The sequence below is a fragment of the Natrix helvetica genome, assembly GCF_964273705.1.
Source record: "Natrix helvetica genome assembly, chromosome: 1".
Classification (NCBI taxonomy): Eukaryota; Metazoa; Chordata; class Lepidosauria; order Squamata; family Natricidae; genus Natrix; species Natrix helvetica.
In genome coordinates this window covers 122632678-122648436 of record NC_138548.1, presented here as the reverse complement: position 1 = coordinate 122648436, position 15759 = coordinate 122632678, and the positions used below count along the sequence as shown (strand labels likewise).

Here is a 15759-nt window from a genome sequence, read left to right as displayed (position 1 = left end):
ACAGGATTTTTTTGTATCATCAATTGCCTGGGAAAACAGAACTGAAAGCCCTCGGGTACCTCCCCTCTGCTAGTAAAACATTTGAAGATATTCCACCTGAATTGAAGAATCGGCTGAAAGCAGAGGGTTCTAGCCAGAATTTGGGTTTCGAATTGTCAAATCTTGAGGCGGACGACAGAGGCTTGTATCTGTGTGCTGGGGTGAACACAGTGAAAGAGAAAGGAAGAATGGCAGGTGCAAAACTGAGTATCTGGCTTTTGCTCTTTTCCATTCATATTCATTTTTTATCTGACATCCATGGGTAGCCCTGTTCTACATCCTAGTGGTCTCATATTTAAAACAGCTTTTGGTCAGTTTATGCCTTTCGGATGCCCAGAATTGCCATTTTTACACAGGTTGTGGGGTGAGACCTTTGATCTAATAAATTGCAAGACCACAAGAACAGCCCTGTACAATAAGGGCCAGGCTGTTGTAGGCCACCATGTCACATCTCACAGTGGCCAGAGAGATCTCTCCAGGCTGCTGTCAAAGAAAACATGGATACAGTTCTTTTCCTATAACTGGAACTTGAAGGTTGGGTGCCCCTAAACTACAAGTAACATTGCTTTACAAAGGACAATAGAATCTGTCTGGTAAAATGATTGAGAGGTTGGACCAGACCCGGAAAAAGCCAAATTCATACCCATCCTCAACTATGGAAGCTTTCACTGGTGACTTTGGACCTTTCAGCCCAGCCTGCCCAAAAGTGTTGTTATTGTGGAGAAAGCTTACAGAAAGGAGTGACATGCATACCAGCCTAAGCTCCTTGAAAAACGATGAGTTGTAAATCTAACATCTTGATAGGCACATCCTTCAGTCCATATTTAAAGCCCCCAAGTCAGTAGCCACTGCCGCAACCTAGTGTTGTACCCTGGACAGAAGGATACCTTCATTTTTCTGTTCTAAATTCTCTTCTCAAGCAGCTACATTGGCTGACATCTCGATCGACATCTATGAGAGAGGACAAAGCCTTCTTCCTGTCTACTTTCTCCATGCTATGGATGACTTTATACACCTTGGTCATGTTCCCCCCAACCTCACTTTTTTCTTATAAAGAAATGGTGCACCTTCCTTCACCTTATTTGAGAAAACAGATGGGCAGTAAGGAGATATCATTTGGTCCAGGGAAAAGGCACTCGTCTGCATAACTGCAGCATTGCACTGGGTTTGCACCCCCTGTCATCTTTCATTTTAGAGTCATCACATGAAATCGATTGACAGTGCACTTTGGACAGGGATATAGAAGCAAACCTTCATCCCAAAAAGAAAAATTTGACAGATCCAGGGGAGGGTTCCTGTACCGATTGGTACCAGTTCGCTTTGTGCGCTCTTCACATGCGCTATCTAGAAACATAGTTACTGACAATGGTAGAAAAGAGAAAACGCTCAAAATAAGGGCCTTGGGAACTGCAGTCAAAGCCAAAGAAAATCGTTCAGAGGCTGGGTACATAGAACCATCACTTTTGAAAGAACAACTGAAAGTATGAATGAGTTTGCCCTTAAAACTATTTATAGCCAAGCCAACAGGTGTAGCAAACCAGTCCCTCTCCAGCAGCTTCATTTTCTAAGCAGCAGAAACCCCCAGGCACAAGAAAGCAAATGGGGACCCCCATTTCTACCCAGCCTCTGCTTTTCTTTCCTCCCTGAGCTCAGGATCAAGAGGCCTGGGGAGGGGGGATCTGGGCATCCGGTTCCCTCTGCCAGGCCCTATACGCCAGACTGCCCTTGCAGCCACATTGCCAGCACGTGACAGGAAACCCAGAAACTTATGATCTCTTCCCAGCTGCTGCAATAGCAGCCCCAGACTGAGATGGCCCCAAGACCTCTTCATTCTTGCTCTGGGCTCCTTGGACTCCGCTTCTCCCATGTCCTCCTTGCCTTCTGGTGCAGTAAGTGCCCTGAGATGGGCCTGGATCCCTTCCTTCAACAGAGCCCTATTTTCCTCCAGATTTCACTGTCCTCCCTTGCCTTAATTCTTCCATAATTTCCTGGGTTCCTCTCTAGCCTCCCCACCTGATTTTGCCTTTTTCTTTCTTCTTTTTCAGCCTTTGTGGGCAGTGGCTCTGCTCAGAATGTGATCCAGACTCCAGGCTTTGTCAATGGCTCGACAGAGCAAAGTATTTCCTTCAGTTGCTCTGTTGACAAAGACTATAATTTGTTTTGGTATCGCCAACTGCCTGGGAAGACAGAATTGGAAGTCCTTGGGTCTCTCTACTATTACAATAAAAAACTTGAAGAGATTGGAAATGATTTCAAGGGTCGTCTGAATGGAAATATCGCAGAGAGATCAGGCAAGCTGGAAATGCATTTGAAATTGTCAAAACTGCAGGCGGATGACACAGGCTTGTATCTGTGTGCTGCGGTGTACACGGTGAAAGAGAAAGGAACAGTGGCAGGTGCAAAACTGAGTGTCAGGCACAAATCTGCCCTTCACTCTTTTCTATTCATATCCATCTTTTACCTGACATCCATGGGTAGCCCTGTTCTACATCCTAGTGGTCTCATATTTAAAACAGCCTTTGGTCAATTTATACCGTTCGGATGCCGAGAAATGCCATTTTTGCACTGACTAAAGCGGAGGGTGAGACTTTTGTTCTAATAAACTGTAAGACCACAAGAACAGCCCTGCATGATGAGGGCCAGGATATTGTCCATGAGAGTACATAAGATTTTCATGTAGGCGGGAAACCAATGCACTATTATAAGGAGCACCAAAATCAAATCTGGAAAAGGCAGGAACAAACCATTTTGGTGGTTTCACCAAGTAGGTCAAGTAGTCCTTGACCTATGACTTAATAACTGCTCAAACTGACAACCAACTCAGAAATGGGGACTTATGATTGGGATCCAAAGTTCTGATGATCATTCTCTACCCCCTACAGTCACGTGACTGCCCTTTGGCATTAAGCAACATGGCCACATTTATGGCCTCTTGCCGCAAACAGTGGTGGCATGAATATTGTTTTATGACAGTTTGGCCAAGAACTAGTTTTGGGCAAAACTGCATGCCACAGCAATCCATGAATTCACCTAAAAGCCACCACGTTTGCTTAATGTCCATCTCATTTGTTTAATGATGTGAGCAAAAGAAAATCATGAATTGAGGTCAGTTATGTGACCAACCAATTTACAAGCATTAAGACTTCTGGCTAGGTTGAGAGGACTCCATTATGGTTGTAACCTGAGGACTACGTGTCACCATGGCTTAAAAAACAATATAAATTTGGATGTCAGATAATGGGACCCCATATCCATTTTAGGGAATATAATTTATTTTCATCAAATGCATTGATTTAAATTTAAGTCGGAATAGTGGTGGTATGCTGCCGGTTCAGACCGGTTCACCTGGACTGGTAGCGGAAATCGTGGGTGGCCCTGCCCACACACCCCTGCTCTACGGCATCCCATTTAGGCCCTTTTTTAGGCAAAGCGCATGCACTGAAATTCACTCACATTTGCAAACCGGTAGGGAAGTTAAGTGATTACCACTCCTGAGTTTGAAGCATTCCTGTTTACTGGAACAGGACATTAACTTTCACATGGAGTTTCCAGGGTAATATAATCAGTTCAAAGCAACAAGGAAATCTGCTCACTAATAGTGCAAGCAGTGAAAGAGGAGTTTCTCCATTTTGTACAAATATGTTTATCTAGGATGCAGAGTGTCCAAAAAAAAAAACCTAAAAATTTTCAAAGAGGAAATGAAGCATATTACAGTGGGTGCTCTAAGAATAAATAAACTTAATTGAATTGGCATAGCCAACTTAAATCAGATTTATTTATTTATTTATTTCTTAGATTTTTAGACCGCCCCCTCTCCCAGAAAGGATTACATGATGTATTATTCAGGTAATGAAAACATACAAGGAAATGGCATGTGAATGATATTCAAAAATCCAATCAGTATGTGCTTAGTTATAGCTCAGCAAACAATCCCATAGTATCTATTGTTATTAATGAAGGATATCTATTCAACATCTGTGTTATGTGAGTATAGGCACCTGTTACAAATGCAGTAGGGGAAAAGACACTGAGGAAAATGACAAGAGCTGCAACATGAAGAAAGTATTTGAAGCCTTTTCATGGAGTATTTGGGGAATATAAATTATTTGTGAAGGTTGTTTAATGAGGAAGTATAAATTCCTGGTGGCGATTTATGCCATTTTTTGTGTCATCAGGCCCTCACAACCTCCAGATACTCATTGACAAGGAACCTTGTTGATATCAGCTTGTCATCCCAGGGTGGAGATGTTATCATAAGCATACTGATTATATCCAGTCCTGTACCAACAATTCCCCTCAGTAGTATAAAGTATAAAGATGTCGGATAAGAGAGAAGAGACTACATAGCTCTGGGGAACTCCACAAAACAAGGTTCTCATCCCATAACAACACTGTCTTGAACCACCCATGAAGGAAGGAGGAAATCACTATAACACATGCCCCCAATTCTTAACTTCAAAAACCACTTTGGAGGAATACTATGATCAACAGTATTAACAGTTGCTAAGAGATCAAGAAGGGGTAGGATAGATGCACCACTCCAACTTGGTCCCACCAAACGAAATTAATGCCACTTTGATATTGTATCCCAGTCTGAAACCTTATTGAAAAGAATTCAGGTAAATTCATTTCCTTCAGGGCCCCCTGGAGTACAATGATTCAGTACTACTGAATCCAAGAACGGCTTGGATTGAGGAAGAGATGGATCACTGCCTTTTAAATCCAGCAGAATCCCCCAACTCTTATGGAAGCATTCACCACCATTTTGATGCTCCCACATGCTTTCTCCTGGGAGGCATGAATCCAACCAGAAGCATGGATCCAATATGCAGGTGGCCATGCTCACAGGCTCAAGGACTCTATCCACTTCTTCAGGACCAACAGGCTTGAACTCTTTCCAGGTAACTCTGCTAGAGCATGCCTCACTCAACTCTCTGGGATCTTCACATCCAGAATCTAACTCCGAGCAGATTTGAGTGACTTTATCTGATTGATGCCTAGAACTGCTTCGCAGCAGCAATATAGATGTTCCTCCAGCCCATTCTTTTTGAGGAGTTACCAAATCATTGTAAACAGGGCCACCAGATAATTCTCTACACGTACAATAAGAGCAGAAGACTCACTATGATTTGTCACTCTTATCTTTACAAGGTAACTCTTAAGAAAGGCTCTTACCCAAGGTCAATCAGATTTGCCTTCCAGCACTCTAAACATGTCTTCATCTCTCAGAGTTATTCTAAAAACCAAGGATTCATGGATAAAAAGAGTCTACACAGGGACAATTCAATTCAGGGTCATTACCATTCCCTCATTCCAGCTGTGGCCAAGACTTTGCTCAAACTATGCATCATAGCCATTAGGCAACTAGCCAAGACACTGTGGATGAAAGAGATTTTTTTAAAAAATGAATGAAAATGAAAAACTAAGTAAACCCATCAAGGGCAAAAAGGTTTAGACTGCATAAAAATTACTGGGTGAAGAGGGAAAGAAGAGAAGCAAAGTTTTAATTCAGCTGACAAGCTCAAGTTATGATTCCTCTCCTCGCTGTAGCAGAATTATCTAAAAATAGTAAGCATACATTTCTATACTTGTGAGTTCTACTTAATGCAATGAAAATTTCTCAACAGAAGTGTACAATATCATTGGGCAATAATGATCTGGGGAATAAGGAAACTTCCACAAAGTTAAGCAAGCAGCCCTGTAATTCAAGCTCTCTTTAGGATAGGTTAACCCAAGTACAGCAGCAGTAGGCAAGTTTGTGGTGAAGGTTCAGAAATAAATCTGAGCCAAAAAAAAGTAGCTGCAGCAGCATCTACTGTATCGTGTGCCACTGGGCATCATCAAAGTCTTCATTTTCATTTTCCGTATAAGGGGAGAATAAAGAATCATAGAATCAAAAGGAGTCCTAGGAGGTCATCAATTCCAACCTCTTGCTTAGCATATCAGCATCTCTGAAAAATGACCACCCAATCCCTACTTGAAGACCTCCAGCAAAACAGAATTCACTACAACATTTGGCAGCCTGTTCCACTGGCAGACAACTAATATAATCAGGAAATTCCTTCTGATGTCTAGTTTGAACCTCCTTCCTAGTCATTTTAATCTATTGCTTCTCATTCTGCTGTCTGGGGTTCTATTTGACTCTGTTTCAGATTCTGAAGTGTGCCATCATCTCTCACTGCATTGTCTTTTCTGTAGGTTTAAAAAAAATCTCCTTAACAATTAAAATACTGATGTCACAGATTGCTTCTGCCCTTTAGGATCAACCATCAACAGTACGGAACCAGCAGTCAAGAAAGACACCACAGATTAAGGACTATGAAGGCCTGGAAAAAATATTCACATGCTGTGAGGTAACTACATCTGTAACAATCGAAATCATGCAAGCTGTGGTATTCCATGTGACAGTCTACGTATGTAATCAAACGTTGGATTTTGAAGAAGCACGATAGAAAGAGCATTGACACTTTTGAACTTTAGTGTTGGGGAAAAAATCCTGAGAATACTACAGAAAACCAAGAAAACAAAAATCAGTCATAAAACAAATGAACTTATGAGCTCTCACTCAAGGCACAAATGGCCAGGTTCATATCACAGTAGTTTAGATATTATATGAAGACTTACCTCTCAAGTTTATAATGCTGGGAAGGTGGAAGAAAAGAGAAGAGGATGACTTTAGAAGCAAGGTGGAAGGACTCAGTTACTGGACTGATGCGTGCACCCCTAGAAAATCAGAAGACCCATGCTGGAGACAGATTATCCTGGAGAGGATCATCACTATGAATCAACTGTCTTGATGGCTCATAATCAATCAATCAAAATAAATCCCAGATCTCATAATTGTCCTTCATAAGTTTGATTTCTAGATCTTTTCAGGCTTGGTAGCCTTCTTCTGAATTCATCATATTTGTCACTGTTGAAACACCATACCTAACAGCATAGGGAAGGCTTTTTTCAAGCCTAACTGTCCATCAATCCCATAAAAGTTGCTCTATGCGCAGTCTGTCCCTGCTTGCACCTAACCATAGCACCAACATGTTCCAGCAACCTCTTTTTTCTGCCATGTCCTCATGTTTATCTAATCTGCTGCCCATGCCCAAAGCAGCATAAAGTATTCCTAAATTGTTCTGATTTAACAATAGTACCTTCCATTTTCAACAGCTAACAAGGCTCAGTAATTTACCTGGTGGATATTCTGACATATTTAACTGATGCTGAAGTCAGTTGACCCCACTGGGTGACATCAGTCCATCATCCTATTGGCCTCTTTAAGCTGATTTGGGCACACTCTTTCCTATCACTCCCTTGACATTGTTTTTGAGGGGCATTCAGCAACTGATCAGTAGTGGCAATGGAGGACTGTTCAGTAGAGACACATAAAGAGGGTGTTTTCCCTTTGTCACCCCTTGACCTCTCGAACTGCTTTGGAAAATGGGTGTAGCCCTTTACCACTCAAACGCCTCTTCTCAAAACTTCGTTTCCTATCTGTTAATGTAGAGAACAGAAACCTCCAGCGGGAAGCAATGTAATTCATACAAAATATAAATACCGGTACCAAGAAGTTCAATACTTTGAAACCTGAACCAATTGCCGAAAATAAGCAGAGATATGCAACGGTCTCCACAGATGGGAGTCAGCAGTGTCAAAGTGGTGGGTGCAACCCAGTAATCGAAGTGCTGCCCCCTTTGGGTGTGCACTGCACACTTTGCAGGCCTGAAAAAGAGATGCAGCTGCAACCTCTCAATCTCATGCACCATTTTGATGCTGTTCCCCTTCTCCCCGCTGCAGACATTCACTAGCTGTTGTTGTTTTTGGAGTCCCCGGAGAGAAGCCAACGTTAGGACAAACCTATATGCACTGAAATCTCTCCGAGCCCCCAAATTCTTCAGAGAACACAAAGCCATTGCTTGTACATCTGCAACCTTATTTTTGCAGCCTTAAAAACTAAGAAACACAGTTACTGAAAATGGCAGAAGAGAGAAAATGCTCAAAATAAGGGCTTTGGGAGCTGCATTCAAAGCCAAATAAAACCATTCAAGGGCTTTTGACTGGGTACATAGAACCATCACTTTTGAAAGAACAAATGAAAGTATGAATGACTTTGCCCTTAAAAGCCTATTTATAGCCAAGCCAGCAGGTGTAGCAAACCAGCCCCTCTCCAGCAGCTTCATTGTCTATGCAGAAGAAATCCCCTCCTCCCACACACACATATACACAGAAGACAATTAGGGGCCCCATTTCTGCCCAGTCCCTGCACTTCTTTTCTGCCTGAACTCAGGGGCAAAGGCCTGAAGGGGGTCTGGGCATCCGGTTCCCTCCCCCAGACAGTTCTTGCAGCCCCATTGCCAACACGTGAGAGGAAACCCAGCAGCTTATCATCTATCCCCAGTTTCTGCAGTAGCAGCCCCAGACTGAGATGGCCGAGATACCTCTTCATTCCTGCTCTGGGCTCCTTAGACTCTGCTTCTCCCATGTCCTCCTTGCCTTCTGGTGCGGTAAGTGACCTGAAAGGCGCATGGACCCCTTCCTTCATCAGAGCCCCATTTTCCTCCAGATTTCACTATCCTCCCTTGACCTAATTCTTTCAGAATCTTTTGGGCTCCCCTCTAACCTCCCCACCTAATTTTGCCTTTTTCTTTCTCCTTCTTCAGCCTTCGTGGGCAGTGGCTCTGCGGTGAAAGTGACCCAGACTCCAAGCTTTGTCACTGGCCCAACCAGGGAGAAAATTTCCTTCAATTGCTCTGTGGATGATACAGGCTACAGATTTTTTTGGTATCAACAATTGCCTGGGAAGACAGAACTGACAGTCCTTGGGTACCTCTCCAGTTTTGACAAAGAACTTCAAGAAAAACATAAGGATTGGGAGAATCGGCTAGAAGCAAAGTGGGAAGACTCAGAAAAAAAGAAGATGAGTTTGGATCTGTTACGTCTTCAGGCGAGTGACACAGGCTTCTATCTCTGTGCTGCCGTGTACACGGTGAATGAGGTAGGAACTGAGGCTGGTACAAAACTGAGTATCAGAATAAGCCGTCCCCATCCCCAGCTTTTCTTAATTTCTTCTGATGTCATTTCCATGCAGATTCAGACTCTGGAAACCTCAACTCCACCCATTGTCTCCAATCATAGTCTCTCCTGATGAACAAGACTATAACTTCCAAGCTGGTTAGGGACAATGGGAGTTGTGCTCCAAAGCATCCAGTAGGCATCTGGTTGGGAAGGATCCATACACTGAGGACACCCAAGCAGCCTAACACAAATTCATTTGCATTGTGCTAGCATTAGCTCAAAACCATTCTATAAAAATTCCATGGTATGAAATATAACATCAGTTCCCACCTTATTCCAAGCAATAATGTGGCGGGGGGGTTCCTGACTTAGTGTATGGTGAATTTAGTCCCTATGGTTCTTATAGGTTAGCATATTAATGGTGGTTTTTTCAATATATCATGATTAAATACACAAGACTTATATGTATAGCTGGTCGCCAAACACCTATTTTGTTCTTGAATATGATGATGGGCAAAGAATAGAATAGAATAGAATAGAATAGAATAGAATAGAATAGAATAGAATAGAATAGAATAGAATAGAATAGAATAGAATAGAATAGTACAGTGGTCGGCAAGCCGCGGCTCGCGAGCCACATGCGGCTCTTTACACACTTTAATGTGCCTCTTCTGTGTGCCGGGCGACCGCTCCCCTCCCTCCTCTCGGGCACTTCAAAACAAGCGCCCCTTTCCCTTTTTTCTTTTCGACCCACAATGATTAGGGAGGATCCTGAAGTCAGGCGGGGACGAGAAGCGAGGAGGCAGAAAAAGAAACGGAGGCTAAGGAGCTTCCCCCCCCCCCGCCTCCTCCCAGCAAAAATCTAACCGGGGAGCCAGGCGGGCAGTAGCAAATTAGCCGATCACGCCGCGTGATCAGCTAATTTGCTACTGCCCGCCGGCTCCCTGATAAGATTTTTGCGGGGGGGGGGGGAGAAGCTCCTTGGCCTCCGTCTCTTTTTCTCCCTCCTCGCTTCTTGGGGCTCCACCAATGGGGGAGCAAGGCCCGCCCAGCGCCAGGCTTTGGGCTAACACAGAGGTCTGCAAAGTTGGCTTTTTAAGACTGGTGGACTTCAATTCTCAGAATTCTGGGAGTTGAAGTCCACCAGTCTTAAGAGCCAATTTTGCAGATCCCTGCCTGGGCTAATATGATTGATGCCCTTGGTGGACTTCAACTCTCAGAATTCTGGGAGTTGAAGTCCACCAGTCTTAAGAGCCAATTTTGCAGATCCCTGGGCTAATATGATTGATGCCCTTGGTGGACTTCAATTCTCAGAATTCTGGGAGTTGAAGTCCACAAGTCTTCAAGCTGTCAGGTTTGAAGACCCTGGGTTTTTTTTCTAAAGGGTTAGGGGTGCAAGGGTCTTGCAACTTGACAGCTTTAAGACTTGCATGCTTCAATGCCAGAGTTTCTGAGCCAACATGACTGGAGGAGGAATTCTGGGAGTTGAAGTCCACAAGTCTTAAAGCTGTCAGGTTTGAAGACCCCTTGGGGTTTTTTTCCTAAAGGGTTAGGGATGCAAGGATCTTGTAACTTGACAGCTTTAAGACTTGCGTGCTTCAAATGCCAGAGTTTATTGAAACTAAAAACAGTGTACCATCCTATGTATTTTCGGTTTTTAAAATGTGGCTCTCAAAATAAATTTCAATCGTGGTTTTGGCGAGATTTGGCTCAGTTGAAAAAAAAGGTTGCCCACTACTGGTATAGTATAGTATAGTATAGTATAGTATAGTATAGTATAGTATAGAATAGAATAGAATAGAATAGAATAGAATAGAATAGAATAGAATAGAATAGAATTCTTTATTTGCCAAGTGTGATTGGACACACAAGGAATTTATCTTTGGTGCATATGCTGTCAGTGTACATAAGGAGAATAAAATACATTCATCAAGAATAAAAAGATACAACACTTAGTGATAATCAAGGTTACTAATAAGCTATCGAATCGTACTAGGAAACAAATAAACAATATAAATTGAAAGATACAAGCAACATGGTTATAGTCATAAGTGGGGAGAGATAGATACTAGGAAGGAAGAGAAGAATAATAGTGATGCATTCTTAGTAAATTATTGATAGTGTTATGGGAATTAGTTCTTAAGCAGAGTGATGGCATTCGGGAAAAACCTATCCTTGTGCTCTGGTGTGCAGTGCCCTATAGCATCGTTTTGAGGATAGAAATTGAAACAATTTATGTCCAGGATATGAGGGGTCTATAGATATTTTCACAGCCCTCTTTTTGACTTATGCAGTATACAGGTCTTCGATGGAAGGCAGGTTGGTAGCAATTGTTTAGAACCTTAAAATCAGTCTTCATAGGCCTAAGGTTTAAGGTAAGAAAGGTTTGTATAAGCGTGAATGATGAAAAACAATGAATGAATGAAGAAGCAAATTTGTATTCTGGCATAATAGCTTGTATTTTCTGCAGAAACGTAAAGTATTGGACTCAGCATCTCTATCTCCCAGCTGCTTCTATGTAAGGTTTATTGTATTCCATCAACTAGTGAATAAGTTGGGAAAGAGAGATTCATCCCAAGACATCCAGAAGAACTTTGTGACTAAGAATCTTCACAGGCTGGACCTGGGAAAGTTGGTACCACATTTAAGTAACAGGATGAAAAGAATATGCTGCTTAAAAATGAAACAAAAAATGGCAATGTTAGAACCCAGTGAGCCTCTTTACAAAAGGAAGTGAATACCCAAGATCCCACTGCTGGGAAAATTTGGTCATCCTTTGGATTTCTGTTTGTGTTGTGTCTCCAGGAAAGAAAGTACTGAAGCTCTCTTCATATATAAATTATAAAATTAAATAAAATTATAAAATGTTAATATAAATTAACATATTCAATGACATTCTTCAAATATTGGGGTTTAAGGACTGAGAGGATGATTTTAAAAAATGACCTGCAGCTCAACTTCAACTTCGTCTTTGGATTAAACCAATTATTTAAAGTACTGGAATTCAAATTACTCTTTGGAGGGATGACTTTTCTTGTTTTAATATACAGATAGTCCTCGACTTATAACAGTTTGTTTAGTGACCGTTCAAAGTTACAATGGCACTGAAAAATGTGACTTATGATGGTTTTTCACAGTTATGACCTTTGCAACATCCCAGGATCATGTGATCAACATTCAGATGCTTGGCAATTGATTCATACTTACGACGCTTACAATGTCCCAGTGATCATCTTTTGCAACCTTCTGACAAGCAAAGGTCAATGGGGAACTTAACAAACAGGTTACTAACTTATCAACTGCAGTGATTCATTCAACAACTGTGTCAAAAAAAGTCATAAAGTGGGGGAAATGTAAGAAATGTCTCACTTAAGAACATAAATTTTGGGCTCAGTTGTGGTCTTAAGCTGAGGACTACCTGTACCTTTATTGTGGCATGTATTGTGGCTTGGAAGCTCAACATCTGGTAGTTCAGCAGCTGATCCTCTGTGAGGGGTTGAGGATAATTCTGGGAATGACGGCTTTTTCTATGCTTTTTCTCACCCCTTTTTTGTTTGCCATTGTAAGATTTTTAGTAACTATTTTGTGGGGGTGGAGTTTAAAAGAGAGAAGGGTTTACACTCTAGAACTAGAACATACAAGCAGAGACAAAGCCTCCTTCGCCTTTTAGCAACATGGGGTTAGCTGGACAGCAAGCAACTAAAGTCATAGATGCAGTCATTCACTTAATAGTGAATGTTACAACCTCTGGAGAGAAGCCCATCAAGACTGAGGTTGTTATAAAAGGCAACCTGAACATGGAGAGTGCTGCTGTTTAGTGCCCTAGTTTAGTGGGGCTTCCTTAAGAGTAAATACTCATGTCCAGGATTATTGCTCTACTCTATCAAATGGGCTAGATATTCAGGGACTGTTGAAAGCTTAAATTCAGCGGGTCTATGACAATTCACTGTGGCCAACTCCTCGCAGCCAACTCGCCACGGCTAACTCACCACGAGACAACTCACTGGGGGACAAGAGTTACACTAATATCAAAGAATGGTGGAATAGAATAATTAAAGAAAGGATGCAATAGAAGGGACAGAATGACATGTGAATGGCCAAAATTGAAATATTTTTACATTTATTTTAAATAATTCAATTGAATTGTTAAATTGTCCCTTGGCAAGTTGGCCATGGCAAGTTGTCTTGCGGAAAGTTGGCCATGGTGATTGGCCGCCCGTGAGTTGGCCATGGCGAGTTTGCCACAGTGAATTGGCTACGGTGAGTTGTCCCATTCTGAATGCAGCAACATCTGCAGTCCAGAAGCTGCCTTTCCAAAGCTTGCATGCTTATTTACACACATCCCTACCTAGGGGGAAGTGTCATTGTACTCACTGAAATATCTGAACAAACATGGTAAGAAAAATGAAACCTGCTCAGAATTATTGATTTCCATGATAGTTTTCCATACACAATGGCATCACAAACAGGACCAGGAAATCTAATCAAGTAACTACGCTGAGTGGTAAAGCACAGAGTGGGGTCCAAGGAAGTAGTATTGGGCTCAGTGGACCCAAAGCTACCCCAGAATAGAGCTGGATGGTGTATCAAAGTTACTGGCCACCCAATGGGAGGAGCTGCCCTCTCTCGTGTGATGTCTCTGATCTCAGAACACTTCTAAGTGACTTTGAAGCATTCAATTAGCTGACTTTTGCTACTTTTGAATAGAGCTGTTCCCATGTCAATAGAGAACCAGGAGGAAAGAGAATTGAGAAAGAGCTGCTCTGAATGATCAGGAGTATTTGCGATGGTGGTGGCAAGGATGATTATAATTGCAAAAGCCTCATGAATGATGGGAGTGCCACGAGATGAAGTCTCTCTTTTTCCTTTTGCAACTTCAGTGGCAGCCGGTATGCTTTCTTGTTGCCCCACCTGAATCCTCACATTCCTCCCTCATCTCATGTACCTATCCTGATCTGTTTCTCAGCCCAGCTGCAATCATCACTTAGCATTCTGAATTATAATTGTAGGGTTTTTTTTCCTGCATGGACCCTGTTATAACAGTAATGTATATTAGAGGTGGTATTCAGCCAGTTCTGACAGGTTCTGGAGAACCGGTAGCGGAAATTTTGAGTAGTTCAGAGAACCAGCAAATAGGCTGGCCCCACCCCCGCTGGCTCCCAGCCTCCCAGCTGATCTTTTTTTGTTGCCCTGAACAGGAGAAGGGAGCTGGAAAGCAGGTTAGTAGGGTGGGGAGGGAATGGGGATTTTGCAGTATCCTTCCCCTGCCCTGCCCACAAAGCCATGCCCATAAAGCTACACCCACAGAACTGGTAGTAAAACAAATTGAATCCCACCACTGATGTATATAATATCTAACAATATTATAATCTATGTGGGGAGCAAATAACTTAGGCAGCTTCTGAGTATTGCCCTAGGTGTAGTTATAGCCAGATAAAGTCCTGGTTCTTCCCTCAGTTCCTCCACCCCATTTCTACTTTCACATAAGAAATATACATGCTCCCTCCTTTCCATTTTCAAAATCAAATTGGCTCAAAAGGGAAGTTTGCTCTTAATGTTGTACTTTTCTTTTATATGAATCGCTCATTTAAGTGGGAAAATATTCCTATATTAAAAAGATTGCAATGAAGGTATATTTTCTGATACTCCATAAGGAAAAGGGACGGTTTCTTAAAATGTAAGAAAACATGTTCAAATTTAATCAGCCTGCCACTCATTGCCAGAAGGAAAGGCTATTTTGAAATATTTTCTTTCTCAAGTTTAGCAAAACAGAATCTTATTTCTTATTATAGCAACTTCACAAAATGACTCCCAAAATGAACACGCTCAACTTCCAGCATAATTAGAGAAATGCCTGCTTTAAAAGATGTACTGACACTTTTATTTCAGACCAGCAACCAAAACAGACACTTAGTTTAGACATATTAAACCACTCTTGGTTTAAATCATAGTTTATTCAGTAACCATAGAAACTTAGTCCATACAAAACATTAAGCCAGAGATGGTTGGCTGGGGATCTGTGTAATGTTAGCAGCAGGGCCAATCTGAGCAGATGGGAACAATTGGCTCAAGGGTCACAGACTATCCATTCTTCTGTGTTGCCAAAAAAGGGGTACCCAAACATTTGGAGACCCAGTGAAGGAGCCATTTTAAGCCTAGCCAAGCCCCAGGAAACTACATGATAATTTGGCAATGATGAAGCCAATCTAGCACCGACTTCCAATTGCTTGCATTCCTACTGAAAACGTAAAGTCTCACCCGGAGATGGAAAACATCTGCTAAACTACCAGGAAACCCCACTTTTAAGTTTCCTCTTCATCAACATGCTACAGTGAAGGTAGCAGCACATCTGCGTTGACTGCACAGCCTCAGATCTCTCAGGAATCTTCCTGATGTAGTCAAGGATAGGTTTAATTGGCAATTAAAGCTTTGACAGATTAATCACATTAGTGCCCTGTTCCAGCTGAGGTTAGTCATAACAAACGATTTTCTTCCATTGGTTTAATGGGACATGCAGCTGAATCCTCTCTGCTTACCTAGCAGTGTTCCAATATCTCAGGGGTTGCCACAAAGAAGAGGGAGTCAAGCTATTCTCAAGGGCACCTGAGGACAAAACAAGAAGCAATGGGTGGAAACTAACCAAGGAGAGAAGCAACTTAGAACTGAGGAGAAATTTCCTGACAGTTAGAACAATTAATCAGCGGAACAGCTTGC

General features: G+C 42.1%; 1 protein-coding gene across 9 annotated transcripts; it reads left to right on the top strand.

The window, feature by feature from the left end:
- Positions 1–1851: 1851 nt before the first annotated feature.
- Positions 1852–12386, top strand: LOC309383665 (uncharacterized protein). 9 transcript variants are annotated; one of them, XM_081936470.1, is made up of 5 exons: positions 8445–8534; positions 8691–9025; positions 9119–9349; positions 11340–11420; positions 12183–12386. In XM_081936470.1, exons 1-3 carry the CDS (start codon positions 8456–8458, stop codon positions 9173–9175), a joined length of 471 nt encoding a protein of 156 aa, XP_081792596.1. In that variant the 5' UTR covers positions 8445–8455; the 3' UTR covers positions 9176–9349; positions 11340–11420; positions 12183–12386. The 9 variants fall into 9 exon arrangements, 8 of the variants coding, with proteins under 8 accessions (XP_081792596.1, XP_081792595.1, XP_081792594.1 ...); XM_081936469.1 differs by having other exon boundaries at positions 11516–12386; XM_081936468.1 differs by having other exon boundaries at positions 11500–12386.
- The last annotated feature ends 3373 nt before the right edge of the window (positions 12387–15759 follow it).